The 16,110-nt window shown below is 31.4% G+C and overlaps 1 protein-coding gene across 2 annotated transcripts; it reads right to left on the minus strand.

Annotated features, from left to right (window-relative positions):
• Positions 1–3,077: 3,077 nt before the first annotated feature.
• On the minus strand, positions 3,078–9,867 carry LOC127710945 (uncharacterized). 2 transcript variants are annotated; one of them, XM_052216902.1, is made up of 8 exons: positions 9,764–9,867; positions 8,618–8,736; positions 7,380–7,465; positions 6,423–6,749; positions 5,900–6,018; positions 5,485–5,665; positions 4,865–4,957; positions 3,078–3,638 (listed from the first exon to the last, which is right to left on the minus strand). In XM_052216902.1, the coding sequence occupies exons 3-8, from the start codon at positions 7,432–7,434 to the stop codon at positions 3,493–3,495; spliced, it is 921 nt and encodes a 306-aa protein (XP_052072862.1). In that variant the 5' UTR covers positions 7,435–7,465; positions 8,618–8,736; positions 9,764–9,867; the 3' UTR covers positions 3,078–3,492. The 2 variants fall into 2 exon arrangements, with proteins under 2 accessions (XP_052072862.1, XP_052072863.1); XM_052216903.1 differs by lacking the exon at positions 8,618–8,736 and having other exon boundaries at positions 9,764–9,861.
• Positions 9,868–16,110: the final 6,243 nt, after the last annotated feature.

The following is a 16,110-nucleotide window of genomic DNA, read 5'->3' on the forward strand; positions in this document are numbered from 1 at the left end:
GTTACACTTTGCACCCACTCTTATTATAACATATACAAAAAAATAGATATAACCTTTCCGATTTTCCTTGCATAGAGTTTCTTTGAAAATATTTTTTAATCGTTTTTAATAAATTATATACCAGGTGTCTATAGATATGTCTCCTTTGTTGGACAGGTGTTTTGCTAATATAACAGATCAGAGGGAGATAGTCAAATTTCCAGAACGATATGCGTGTGACATCTGATCTCAAGATTTGTATTTTTCTAAAATATCCCCTCCCTCAGAAACAAAAAAACGTCATTATATATCTAGAAAATGATATCGAATATAACAGTTATCAAAGGTACCAGGATTATAATTTAATAGGCCAGACGCGCGTTTCCTTAACATAAGACTCATCAGTGACGCTCATATCAAAATAGTTATAAAGCCAAACAAGTACAAAGTTGATGAGCATTGAACCGAAATTCCAAAATGTTGTGCTAAATACTTGAGATGTTATAGTTATATACATCAAGCTATGAACAAAATCTTTTATATTTTGAAGACGACAACCGTGCTGTCATCTGATAGTTTCGTTTGCTTAAAAATGCAGATAAGGCACGGGTTATAGCAATGGGTTAATTGTGGGATCAGAGGACTAATCTTGTGTCTTCAGATCTACGACAAAGACAACCTGTCTCTTGCGAGTTTAGAACTATATATACATATATATCTTGATGCTTACCGTATAACCTATGTAGAGACGGTTTCACACCCTCGCAGTTTGTTTGTTTTTTAAAGTGCACTCCCGTTGATGATATCCGTATTGTGTTTGCAACTTACCAATTGCGAGAGGATAGAATAATTCTTTTCAAAATGTGGGGAGCTAACAGGTATCGTCGCAATATTCATATTTAATATTTAAAATATGAAAATAACATTTTTATAATTTTTCAAACACAGCCCCTGTGACAGGTTCAAAAACAAGATCAATAAATAAAAGAAAGTGGAAAGAAACTGAAAACGCCATGGCTAAAAAAAGAAAAATGACAAACAAGCCAACACAACGTTAACAATTTATTGAAAACAAAAGACATAGCAACACTGACCACACCAACAAACTAGGGATAGAATCATGCGCTCGATCCAGCAGGGTAAACAGTTTCAGCTCTACATGTGGCACCCATCGTTGTGCTCATACAAAATCCGATGATAAGCCTCATTATATGATGCCACAATCGAGGAAAAGGAAACGGGATTGTGGTATCATAATTGGAACATAACTGTAACATGAAATCAGTATAATTAAGTGACAGAACATCATCACTATATGGTGTCACAATGCTATAAAATTTGACAAAATGCTGTTTTTCTGTAATATAAAAATAAGGATATGTGGTATGATTGCCAATGAGACAAATATTCACAAAAGTTCAAATAAAGTGGATGTAAACAATTGCAGGCAACCGTACGGCTTTTATCAATGAGAAAAACCCACACAGTAAGGTCGGCTACAAAAGGCCCCGACATGAAAAATATGAAACAATTCAATTGAAAAAACCTATTGTAATACTGTTTTTATTTTAGTAATTTAGCTTTGTATGAATACAAACATAGGTCGATCAGTAGGGTTGCACAATGAGAGTCTATTTACGCATCAACTGTTGGTTGCTGTTTTACTTGCTATGTGCAGCTTTAGCTTTATGTGTTGTGTTTTGTGGACGGTCGTCTTCTGTTTATTTTTCATTTTGCCCGTTTTTTTTTTTTTTTTGCTTCTCTTTCATTGACCCCTTTATATTGTGGTATCTTCCGCTTCTTTTCATACATACTTGTGGTTGATTAGAAATAATCATAAAAATATGTGTCAAACGTAAACAAGAAATAAAGGCCAGTCATCAACAAGATATAATTCAATAGTAATATATAGCCACAGCTACTTTATACCTGTTATCTCTTCTACCTGTAAACATTGATGTGTGGAAATAAATGTCAACAAAATCGTAATTATACATCACAGGCTGAATATATACCTCTTCGGATATAACAAATCTGAAACCCACTTTTCTAATCACCGCTGACAAAGCTGACCCTGAATACATTTGATTTTTCGGTGTCCCTCTATGTTATATAGCTCCTAACAATTTTAATACTCTTAAACTCCCGGTTGATTAATATTAAACTGCAATCGCTCCAATCAAAGTTGACCTTCAATTAATTTAGTCCCTCTAGAACACATGGCTCCTTACGTTACTATTTATTTATGCATTCCTGGTTCGGAAATGTTTGAAATCAGGAAAAGCCCTTCTGACGCACGGATATTATAAAGTGTTATTTTCTTTTATTCTTAAATTCAACAGATATGAAATACTATCTGACACAAACAAAAAAGAAACCTGGTATTGTGTTATTTCATGTCATTGCTGTTTGTCTTAAGCAGTACTGCTCTAACTATTCTTAATTTTGTATGAATACGAAAAGCAGTATAAAATATTCTAACGAAACAATACGTATCCTCGATAGGCTTTATTTAAAACATATTTTGAAAAACATTGAGCAATAATATAATTGTAGAAAGCACTATAAAAATTCAAAATCATATGTTCATCTGTGAAAACTGATATCTGTACATTACAATAAATAATAACACTCATAAATGATGTATAAATTAATCCTAGCACTTTTCGTTATCTAAAACACTTATAACATGTTTAGCTGCACCTTGAAATATGAAATAATACTTGCTGAATATGAAATATTTACAGATGATATCTATTAATGAAATGGTATGCTCAAATTACCGACCGTGGAAGACCCTCATGGGTAGTCAAGGTCGTTTTAAAAAAAACCGTCGTCGCTCAAATTGCATAGCATATTAGTAAAAAGATTTATGACAATAGAGGTGATTTGAATCTTAAAAATTTCCAAACGTATGATCTATCATTTTGAAAATGTCTTTAACATTCAATAAATTGATTTGTCAACTTTTTTCTTCGGTCCTATAAACATTTTAAGAATTAAAGGGACATACCAATAACGCCTAATGATATATACTTATTCTAATGGTTCATAAGTGAACAAAATCAACAAAAGTTCCCTAGAATTGTGTCATCCTATTTTTTTTTTTTTTTTTTTTTTTTTAATTTATTGAAGAAATACAAAATTGTATTTTATCATGTTTATGTATGCACTGATGTTATTCATAAATAGGAAATTCTTACCTAAACTATCATGCACTATCTTGTATCATAATGATAAATAGTTTGCTCTCACAGTAATGACTTTTGTTTATACTAACAAGCAAAAGCTTTAATAAGCAGTACACTTGTATTAAATTGGTGATATACCATGTTGTTTTAATCAATACAAATGTCTCGAGCTCTTTTTATTAATGAGTTAAACCGGTTGGCCCGGGGTCATTTGGCGCAAATGACATCATTGAAAAATCCACTGTTACTGTGACGTGATATCGCAAGCATTGTGACAACTGAAATGTACTGGGAAATGTTCACCAGAACAAACAAATATTGACTAGACCTCTATCATTGCTGATGTTTCTTTTTCGTGTTGGTGCTTGTCTGAAAAAGTCATTAATTGCACTTGATTGATATTTTTCCTTTCGATTCGTTTCTTCTTTACATTGCTCCAACATCGTACACCAAACTGGGCATCACGTCCTTTCGACAGGAAGAAAAAGAACCATGTTAAAGTTATATTGTTTATGTTTATGTTTTTATCAAACTGTATCAAGTCCAAACATTTTAAAATTTCAAGTAATTGTTAGAGGAAATATTATTTGATACTAATGTTATTTTTTTAAAACACTAGTAAATTGACCAGCACGATACGATTCAGTAATCGAATTCTCCGTTCAATTTTCGATCGTGTTTAACATATATACGTAGGACGCTAATTTCAGTTTACCTTAAGAGATTTAGAAATAATCATTAATGCTGCTGACATCAAGTAAAATGAAAAACACAAACTTAATAAAGTTTATTTTTAACCCAAAGGAGCTGTAAACAATTCATCATGCATACAATTTTGACGTATTGATGTAAAGACGATTACCGCCTAAGTGATTGTACGGTTGCGTTTCGTGACACTAGCTTGGTTATAAAACGTATTTCTTATGAAAATAGGTTACTTTGTACAGATATTTTTCATATAGAATATATCTCATTGTTCTTTTATGAATTTTGTCTCGTTCGTTGGTTGTTCTTTATGAATAGCCTATTATAATAATAATGGGTTAAGAAACATGTCGTTTATCATGTTTATGTATTTTGTGCATTTTATTCATTGAAACTTTTCTGTGGTTTCTGTTTTAGCACTTTTAATTGTAACGGTAAAAGCTGTATTGGTCATTCGAAACATATATATAGTAAATGCATTGAAAACAAACAAGATTCACGGAAAAACTTTCCCACGACTCTTTTCAATAAACTGAGTCTTTGGTAGAAACGGGCTTCTGGCGTACAAAACTTTCATTCTGGTGTCTATATATATATATATGATGAGGTTTCCTCTACAAGGGTATCAACAGCCCAGTAGTCAGCACTTCTGTGTTGAAATGAATTATCATTGAAATGAGCATAATTATAAATTAACTGTTGATAAACATTTTTCGAAATACTAAGGATTTATATCCCAGGAATAGATAACCCTAGCTGTTTTTGGCAAACCGTTCGGAATTTCGGTCCTCAATGCTCTACAATTTTGTACTATATTTAGTCTTTCACATTTTTTTATTCGAGCGTCACTGATAATTCTTGTGTAGACGAAACGCGCGTCTGGTGTACAATTTTTATTCTGGTGTCTACGATGAGATTTTTTACATTGTATTTTAAGAATCGAACTGTCATAAAAATATTTCATTGAAATAAAATATTATAAAACTTACTTTTAGTAAAACATATGCAAATCGACAATATTATAGCAAATGCTGCACATCCGATTACTAGTAAAATCATTGTCAGCATGCTTGCTTCTTTTTCTAAAAATTAAAAAAAAATAATGAAATTAACGTAAACAGGACAAATTTTCATTTTAGATCTTTTAAAAAATTCCTTTTCGAAAGCCATCAAGAATCAAAACAAATAAAACTGCACTTTTAGGAGAATCAATGACAAAACGTTCCAGTAAGCATGAAAATAAAGTTAGGTGGAGACTAAGTATTCGACAAACTACAAAACACTCGTTTACGCCACGTTCACATATTCCGTTCATCTTATCCAGTTTTACATGGTGTGCAAGTGGAGAAAACGCCGCGATAACTTATAACGACTGTTTACATGCTTGGTACTTCAAAATTAAGTAGAGTATCGGAATAATAAAATCATTTTATTTAAAGCAGGTTACTTTATGCCGAAGTTTGGTGTTTGTACGATGTTTGTTACATTTTACCTTCAGATTTGCAAAGAATCATTACGAAATATGATTTACTACGGTGAAATGCAAGACAAAACAGAAGGAAAACAGCAAATCAGACAAATATAGACAAACAGAATGAAATAAACTCACCCTGACACATATCTATGTATTCGTCAAAAATGGTAACATTACGATACACAAGTGTGCAAAGTATTTGCAGTCTACCATCACAACCGACATCGTCAACAGGAAAATTAAAAATCACTTTAACATCATTATGATATGTGTACCATTTCATAACAGCAACGGTTGTCTCATTGATAAACCGACCCTGCAAAAAATGAAGAGGTATCTCTTGAATAAAGTTTCCTTAGATAAGTTTTGTTTTTGTGTACATTTTAAATATTTCACAAACTATTTAAATGCACAATTATATTGCTTCATTAAAATGAATGCTACAATAAAGTAATGCAATTGTTTCTATATCATTTGTCTGATTTATGAAAACTGTTTTTCAGTATGCAATTGAGATAAATAATAATATTAAGTATGTTTGTCCTCTCACCTTAAACAGTGCTGAACAATGCGGAACAGGGTTCACCTTATCAAGCATAATTTCTATTTCCATTTTGCCATTGTTGATATTTTTTCTATTTTTTGTTGTTTTTTCAATCGCTGGTAGAGCTAAAAGGGAAATTAACAACAAACAACATAAATGATATATCATTACAATAAAATATGTCGATGATAATATTTCACATCCGATAATAAAACAATTCAAACAATGCCAAATGCTCATTTAGTTGCTTAATGTCTTTGGGCAAATACCATATGGTTCAATAATATTGCGGTAAATCTTTGTGTCTTCTGTTTGACATTATAAATTTATGAAATTAAGATAAAACATTTTATAATGGAATTAAGACATTTTTAAAAATCTTTTTTCTATGCTATAATGTTTGATTGGATATACTTCGATTGTCTTTTTTGGTATTTCCGGCCTCTTTTTTTGCTAAATGTAAAACAAATATAGGATGTTATACAACTCTGAAAATTATATACATGTTTTAAAACCTACAAGTACTTACATATAACATATTTTGGTTCGACAGAAAGATTCTTAGTGAAATCAGAAAATCCGCAGGAACATGTGTACTGACAGTTCAAATCTGATTCACTTAAATTGTGAATTAATAACCCAAAATCTTGACTGGTATTTCGTGTTAACATTTCATATTTAGATGGATTTAGGCATTGACCATTCATACACAGCAGATCGTATTTTTGGCCTCCTGTCCAATGTCGAAGATCTGCTTGTTGCTTTGAAACATTGCTTTCGTTTTTCTCACCTATGGAGCACCACAACATTATGTCTTTTCCAAAGCTAACGGTTAATGTTGTTAGATTCCACGAAGCTGAAAGCAATTTAAATTTTGATTAAAAGATGTTTATTATAATTGTAAACAAGTCTATAAATGTATTTTTAGACTTAGAAACTGACTACATTCGGAAACTACTTTTCCCAAATATGTGATACCTTTTTTATATTTTGGAAATAAGAGGAGAAGTCACACATTGAATATCATTATACATTGCATACTATAATGAAGTATTAGGGTGTCTATAAAAAGACAATTATTATCAAAGAGATACAATTTTGACTGATGAAAACGTAAAACATTCCTACGTAACTTGGTATAGAAAATCAATTTAAATGGGAAATTTTCTAAACGTTTATTGGTGTCGTAGAGATAAAACAAAAAAGGTGCACCATGGCACAATTATCCATGGAATAATATCACAATGTGTCATACGAAAACCATTTAGCATTTACTTATCGTATTGCCTCGGCTCTACGAATGTTTAAGCGGATGTACATGTAATTCATTTGAAAAGAACAAAAATGTTTATCTGAACTTGAAAAAGAAATATTGATATTGATATGACGCTTATACTGTCGACGATCAACATTCAACAAACACACTCTTCAACGTTTGATATCTTCCAACATTTTATGTATGCGGAATATTAATGAACTTTCTTACCAGACGTAGATACTTTATCCACAACGAATACCACCATAACAAGGTGAACCAACATTCTATTCCTAGGGGATGGTCTTTTAGATAATCTAGAAATAAAACAGATTTCGTTGATTGATAAATGAATGATATTTTCAACAATAGTGTTATCAAAATGATTTGCATTGCCTTTCTTGCATTTAAATAATATATAACAGTACAATTGATACTCTATCGGTCTATCAAAATTTAAAAATACAAAAACAAAACAAGACTCTTTATCTAGATACCCTCCAATCTTTATCACGATAAAAATCTCATTCATTATTTTTTTTCAGGTGTGGGCAAACCCGTATATTTGTTTCTTTAGGTCAACATGATATGTTGCAAATCATAAAGGTAAACATATTAAAACACTATCTTGTCACTTTTATGTTGTGAACGTAAACGGCTGATCAATAGTCTTAACTTAAACTTTAAATCATTTATCGATTCTTAAAGTTAGATCAGTTAATATAAAAGGCACCAGAGCTATAAATGTATACCATTGTACATTTAGTTTTTTAAAGTATTTCAATAATGTTTTGGTCATAAATTAACTGACAAAACATTTAAATGATACCGAAACCACAACCTTAGCCAGGCGCTAATTTAATCATATACCTTCAGATAAACAATTTAATACTTTATTTACTTAGTTAAAGCTTGCGGTTTGTCATGTTATAAAATCAGTCACTACGCTGACATTGACAACGACATGTTAAATAAGACGATCTGCACCAATGTGGTGATTAAAAGAGGAGCCCATTCTTATATAACTTAACCTTTTAGTGTAAATCTGTTTTTTTTTTTTTTTTTTTTTTTTTGTTGCTCCTGTTATAGACAATAAACATGATAAACTATAAAAAGCAATTACTTGAAAATTTTACATAACAGAAGCGTCTTAAAAAGGGTTTAATAACAACAATAATGTAGTATGTGTTCCCTATTGGAATGTTGAAACAATAATAAACACAAGCGGTAAAAGCCAAAAAATAAAAAAAGCAAAAAAGCAAAAAATCTCTTGAAATTCTTGTTGAACATCGATATCAAAGTTTAAAAAAAAACAATGCGTGTTCCTTGGAGTTATCTGTATGATATTATAAAAGTTTTCGAGAGGAAAATAGACATAAACTATATAGTGAATAATAATTTCATTTAGTGGAGCTACTTAAATTTTATGATGCATTTCTCATAAGATTAAAAGTAAGTTTAAGGCTTACCTTCGAAATTATATGTTCTGCATAAAATGTACGATGAACTCTTATTAATTGAAGCTAAAAACACCTTGTCCAAGAACAGTTTATGACAATGATTTCAGCCCCCGTGTATCTTCAATATTCTATTTAAAATAAAAAAAGGATGCGAAATGAATGTAATATAATTTATTATGATTTTCTATTTTTATTCAATGAAGAACGATCGGGGTTTCACCATATCTTTACCAACCTAAATAAAGGTATTGAATCGTTCGTGTTCTAACTAGTGCAATATAATATTATATAGAGGTATTTAAAGATTCAATTTTAAATGTTCAACCTGTTTCACTCATTAATGAACTGTTAAAAGACAATGGTCGTGGCAAAGTCAAAACAATGATGTGCAAATTTTTGAGACTTGAAAGACTATTTTTTTAAACAAAACTTATCAATAATATGATAGCCTTTTGTGCTGTCCTCAAAAGTAATAGTTATTGTTGCAATTGATATGTTATCAGTCTATCATAATTACAAAACAAAAACAGCCCCATATCATGATGATCTTTAATCTTTTCACAATAACAATCTCATTCATATTTGACCTAAGTTATGGTCACACCCGTGTATTTGTTACTATAACCTTGAATCAATTTTAAAACAAAAAAAAAGAAACAAAAAGTGAACATATCTATCTTGTCTGTGACTTAAAGCGATAGTAAAGTATTATCAATTATCTACCTATAACCATAAACGTATTCAAAATATTATATCAATTCATTTAAGTGGGTATGAGAGCTTTAAATTTCTACTTGCTGTAGGATATTTATGGATATAGATTTTTATTTGGTTATTAGATGTCTTGTTTGATTCAATTCTGTCTTACAAAAATATGACATTCAACTGGTACCCATGCCATAACTAGGTGCTAATTTAACAAAATAGACAATGATTGATGTTACTACTGTAAAATAACTTGTTAAATGTTGCGACTTGTTCATGTATCAAATAATGACCTACACTCGAATATGTTAGCTAAAATATGCAAAATAAAATAATGTTATTTCTAACGTTTTATACTATAAGTTAATTCCCGTTATCAACTGTATTATTCTTGTGATTGGTTAATTATGTAACAAGTATTATGCTTTTAAATACTAAGTAATACATTACCACAGAACATATACCAAATGCACCCTCCGTCTTTATCTAGCAATACATTATACTAATGAGGATGTTAGGTATGTTTACAAAATATGAAACTTTTCACAACTTTTAGCACAATGACTAATAGGAAATTTACAACTTCTCTATATAAAGGCTCACGCATAATTCACCGACCTATCAACAATCAGAATGTATTTTCTTATCGCATGAATGTCATTAGATAACATTTTTATCATGCATCAATGCATTTATTTTCTAATATTTAAACATCAAAATACTATACTACGGAATAGTATACAAGACTTACCTACTGAATATGCGATTGTGATACCGTATAACGTTTTTTTTTTTTCGCGTCGGCTTTTTAGCGTGATTTGATGATAAAATGGACAGGTTAATTTTCACTTCGTTTAATTTCCGCTGATTGCGAAAAAAATACTGTAGCTTATAATAAAAGTTGTAAAAACATGAATTTGATTGACTGACAATTGCTCCAGACAATCAAATACGAGTATTACAAACTATAATACACTTAATAGACCTCTTTCGAGTTCATTACATTTCCGTCAAAATCTTTGGTTTTAGTGAACATCATTCGTGCGTTGAAGGGCATCGTCTATTCCGAGAACATTCTTGGAAAGTAAATTATGTACATCGCGTTATGGTAAAAACTGAAGGTAAGGATCATTTTCGTGATGTATAAAAGAGCATTTTTAAAGCATATGCATGCAAATTTCTGGGGAAATGAGACTTATCTTTATTCTGTTTTTACATGTTATGGCAAATGTTAAGGTCTCTACAATAATCAAAAGATCGTCGCTAGTTAACCTTATTGAGAGTGTCCCATATTGACGTGATGTCAAACGGAATGGCATGTAAATGATTGAAAACAAAATTTTACGACAAAAGAGATGATTTCAGCTTCCCAATTGTGAACTTTCCATTTCTATGTAGCAACATTCCAGCAGCGCCTGCATACGGAGTATATATCTCCCAATTGATACGATATTCCCGGGCTTATATTTCCTATCATGATTTCCTTGATAGATGATTGCTGCTCACAAGGAAGCTATTAAACCAAGAGTTCCAAATGGTGAAGTTGAGATCATCCCTTCGTAAATTTTACGGACGCCATCACGAGTTGGTTGACCGTTATGGAATAACCGTTTCACAGATGATATCGGATATGTTCCTTATGTCGTCACTACAATACCGTTCCCTTTTCACGAATGTGACCTACCGAATTAGACTATTTACATTATTTGTAATAACATAAGCAACACGACGGTTGCATCATGTGGAGCAGGATCTGCTTACCCTTCCGGAGCACCTGAGATCACCCCCTGTTTTTGGTGGGGTTCGTGTTGCTTAGTCTTTAGTTTTCTATGTTGTGTCATCTGTACTATTGTTTGTCTCTTTGTCTTTTTATTTTTGGCCATGGCGTTGTCAGTTTGTTTTCGATCTGTGAGTTTGACTGTCCCTCTGGTATCTTTCGTCCCTCTTTTAGTTCTCATGAAAACAGAGATCTAAATTCAATATGAACATTCTTGTGATCTGTCGTCAACACAAACAACTGATTTTACAAATAATGTTATTATATTTTGAGATGTTTAAATAGAAATTAATCCTTGAATATGCAGGGGAATTTACGCGGGGACAATTTTTTGCGTTTCTTTAGCTCCCGCGAACAAAGCGAAAATTAAATACACGGAGAAAAAAAAAACGATATACGGTATTTGATAATTTTTGTAGACAAGTATTCCGAGATTTTCGTTCTGAAAAAAATACACTAAATCAAATCATCTTTTTTTTTTGCCAGAGATTGGATCAAAATCCAAAACCGTGTTTATATTATCGCTGCAACGCGAGACCTTGCTGGTTTATGTTTGATTATCTATACATAGTTTTGGCTGCAACCTCTGATTCGTACCTAATACTCCTTGATCTACTGTTTGATCGAAATTTGTTTTTGCTGCCAAAATCATATTAGCTTGATTAGTATATTATCAAGCATTAACAAGTACATTTTTTGCAACCTGACACGGTCATGACTGTACGATTTTTTTTGTCGTTTATACACCTTTTATGTAACGCTGTTACATATAGAGACAAATTTAATTCACGGGAAATAATGTTGCACCTTGTATTTCAAAATAAAATTAATGTTTTTAAAACAAAATTCGGGCGACGGAATTATGAAATAATACCTAAAATTATATCTATATTTTTCGCATATTTTACGTACTTTGTATACATTTTAGGAATATATCTCCCTCAAGCAAAGCTCTGATTACCTGTCCTACTTTGGCTATACTTTGTCCTTAATGGTTTTATTAGCTCTTCAATTTTTAAATAACGTTTAGATTTTTTTTTGATTAACTTGGCACTGAGCATTAATGAATAGACATTTTTTGTCGAAATTGGCATCTGGTGTAGTAAAATTGGTACCATTTATGTTATAAGAGACTTATTTCAGTTTTTTGCATGGACTGAGCATTAATGAATAGACACTTATTGTCGAAATTGGCATCTGGTGTAGAAAAATTGGTACCATTTATGTTATAAGAGACTTGTTTCACTTTTTTTCATGGACTGTATTTCTACAACTATAAATGATACATATATGATGTGTTGATGTTCAGGTAAAGTTGAACGTGTTCAAATTTCATATAAAATCTCATATACTTTTCCTTTAAATGAGTCTGTTTTACGGACGGATTTCGTCTGAAGTCATCGTAAATTAAAACAAAAAGTGCAAAAAACAGTTGTCAGGTTGGTTATGTCAATATGGCAGGTAGGTTTTTCTTGATCTGCGTTATATTTTATTTTGCATCATTCATATTTTACTAAATTTCTAAAAATCAATAACGATAAATACCAAGATTTGGATTCAAAGTTTGGCAGGACTTACAAGAAGACATGTGAAGCAAGATCTGCTTACCCTTCCCTTACCCTGAGATCAGCCCGTTTTTTTTTTTGTGATGTTCATGTTGCTCAGTCTTTAGTTTTCTTTGTTGTGCTTTGTGTACTGTGCCTGTTCGTCGTTTTTCGTTTTTTTTTTTGCCATGGCATTGTCAGTTTGTTTATGACTTGTGATTTTGGATGTCTCTTTTGTGTCTTTTGTTTCTTTGTTTTTTACAAACCTGATAACACATCCTCATTTTTTCAGTCCATAAATTTAGAAACCATCAGGTAAACTGATCGATTTTTTTAATACACTTTTTCTAAAAGATTATCGATTAAAACCTGTACTACGATCTGTGAATATTGTTTTATTACATATTTATTGGTATTAACATAGACTTGTTTCCTCATGATAATGATCAATTAAAATATTACTAAATATGTACCTACATCCTATCGATATATATTCTTTGGTATTGCACAATATCAAGATTTTCGCATACTTTTTATGACTATTTACACTAAATCTATCACACATTTGTATTGCTTAATACTTTGGTCGATGAAACATAATTTATTTATTAGTTGTTATTGACCTTGAACTAGCTGACAGTAACATGTAATATAAAAAGCCAGATTAACAGTGCACAATTTTTACCCATCGAAATGCAGACTGTAGGTTTCAATATCAATCCACCGGACTCAACAAGTATGGTGTAGACCATTTAAATTATATCTTTTGCGTTATATTTTGTTTTTGAAATCAGTGCAGTTCTTCACAAAGTACGGTTTTTCATACACAAAACAAGACATGTGTTTCTGCGATTCCAAATTTTGTAGAAAAACTGTTTGATGACACGAAGTATTTAATCTTTTAATTTGGCATGGGGTATATTAATGTAAAGAATAGAAAAATCAAAAGATATTGTTGTTTAAATGAAAATATTGTAAACGGACATTTTGCAGTGAATCTTAGAAGTTTTAAGAATTCTAATCTAATTGACACCGCTGGTTAAATATACCTTATGATAATATTTCTGAAGACCACCTTTTACTCATAAAGAATAGTGATAGGAACTTCAGAAAAATGTGTAGTCGACTATATCCAGCTTTATATAATTGTTCTTTATCAATCAATATTAGTAAAGTTTAGTAATCCGTTATAAAGACGGGAGATTTTCATTACCCTATTTATGTAAATATCATTGGAGAGAAAGACGAATTTGCGTTTTTCTAAACTTTCCTCTTTCGTAAATAATGTAAAAGTAAATGTGGGATTTACATGTTTTGCTCGAATTCTCTAGTTAGACATTCCACTTAAATATTTTACACATTTGTATACACCCGCGGCTTTTAATGCTTTATGTTTGAGTATTCCTGATGAAGGTTAATCCAGAAAATCCCTTAAGACACACGATAATAACAAAGTGTAAATTTCATTTGGTCATTTATCCGGGTAAACTGTTTTACCCTTGATTCGAGTGTCATTGATGAATCTCATGTAGATGAAACGCCCGTCTGGCTTTCAAAATAATCAGCTTGGATTATTGATATCGGTGATCAGATTTACAACTACTGATTCGAAATCCTTGCTATTTGTCATTTTATCTAATAGGGGGATATAGTCAGCACCTTTGTTTTGACATGAAATATCGCTAATTTGTTCATTTCATTTTTCTGTTAATTTTTCCTTGAAATTTGCTTTTACAGTGGATTCTAATTCAAATAGTTGATATTCGTTCTTTCTTTAAACAATGGTGTTTTTTTTTAATTTCATAATGTCCGTCGACATATATTGTGTATATTGCCATAGTGTATACACGTGCAATTTTTTCTCTCCACTTGTTGTATCAGAGGTATCAGAGATATCTTTACTCTTTAATGTAAATTCACACTGATTGAACTTCATATTATTTACCAACTTCAATACATGATAACATGATACCGTGATAGTTCAATGACTTGTTTATTCATACACCACGTGTTTGTAATATTAAACCCTATAAGTGCAGACGTTTTTTTGTTGTTACTAAACCATAGCGATGTTATCAACTGCACAACGTAATGAACTAGATACTTTAATGCGACAAAAACTTAACGAGCCGTGGATCTTCTGGTGTCATTAAGGAGATAATTTAAATTGACCAGGAGTACATATATTTTTTTTAAGTAAAATAGATTATATATATATGTATAACACATGTCTTATGTCTATCTGTAGAATCGCCTTACGTGACAAGGTAACACTACGACTATTGAAGTTATATTTTTATATAGCGGATTTTGTCTAGAGCGCTGGACATAAGGCTAAGCGCTTGGTGCTGTAGTGAATCAAAGATGTGAGTTCAAATCCCGTTGAGGGACAAAAATTTGTCAGCATAAAAATCTAATTCTAACACTGTTGGATTTAATTTTCAGACTTATATATATATATAAGTGCCTATAAATAGCAACACATAACATACAAATCTATTGAGTGTGGATTAATCAGTACAAAAATTAATACAATTACACAAATGAAATTATAAATTGCCTAACAATGTAATTTTAACACACTATTTAGTATGTAAATATTAAAATGTTAAAAATAGTTACAATGCGATAAAGAATAAACGCAGTATTTCGCTAGACAAACTAGCTTCATCGAGCGTGCATCTATCAAGGTGAAATCGGATGCAGATAAGAAACTTAGTATTGGCAGTTTTACAACATAAGCAATTCCTTCTCACACATTGTTTGTAGCAACCGGGAGGTGGAGTAGGTTGCTTTGTTACAGCTGTCACTTCCACAGCGACAACAAATTTTGAAGCATTGTCTGATATCATATCTCAGGGTATCGACTTACTGCTTATGAATCTACCATAAGATAAGATAAACAATTTTTCAGTCATATCTGGAACTATTGCAAGATGCATATGTGACGGATATGGTGCTTGTATGCAACTCCTGTAACCTCTCGACAAGTTACGCATTTTCGAATTACGCATCCAACTTCTTGTCATGTTGACGGTAACAAATATTTCTGCCTGAAGTAAGCTACTGTAGCTCCTATGCCGGAATGCAAGTTTTCAACGTGAATGCCATTTATAAGTTACTTTGTGTTTATATGCTTTGTCGATATAAAGTACAGGAATTTCAGATTCTCTGGAAACAACACGTTATTGAGGCGTACACCACATCGGATTAATCCGTCTTTATCCCTTTACAATCGCAATTGACGTATCAAGATATACCCTGATTTTAAGTATAAACATTTAATATCATCACTATATCTTTGGTGTAGTGCAAATTTTATCAATTTCATTTCATTGTTGCATTATTAATCTGATGTGGCGTCAGATATGTTATGGTATGGCTTCTAGTACCAGAAACTCGATAACGGCAGTCAGTTTCTGTATGTAAGCTAAGATACGCACAGTTCTGTTACATGTGTTGTATCTGTTTACATT

Source organism: Mytilus californianus, unplaced genomic scaffold (genome assembly GCF_021869535.1).
Source record: "Mytilus californianus isolate M0D057914Y unplaced genomic scaffold, xbMytCali1.0.p SCAF_8, whole genome shotgun sequence".
NCBI classification, from domain to species: domain Eukaryota; kingdom Metazoa; phylum Mollusca; class Bivalvia; order Mytilida; family Mytilidae; genus Mytilus; species Mytilus californianus.

Excerpts from the sequence above, each read along its gene's own strand:
- LOC127710945 (XM_052216902.1), bottom strand. The coding sequence starts at position 7,434 with ATGTTGGTTCACCTTGTTATGGTGGTATTCGTTGTGGATAAAGTATCT. Across the intron at positions 6,750-7,379 it reads GGATAAAGTATCTACGTCTG|CTTCGTGGAATCTAACAACA; the intron begins GTAAGAAAGTTC and ends AATTGCTTTCAG. Across the intron at positions 6,019-6,422 it reads CGAACCAAAATATGTTATAT|CTCTACCAGCGATTGAAAAA; the intron begins GTAAGTACTTGT and ends TTTCCCTTTTAG.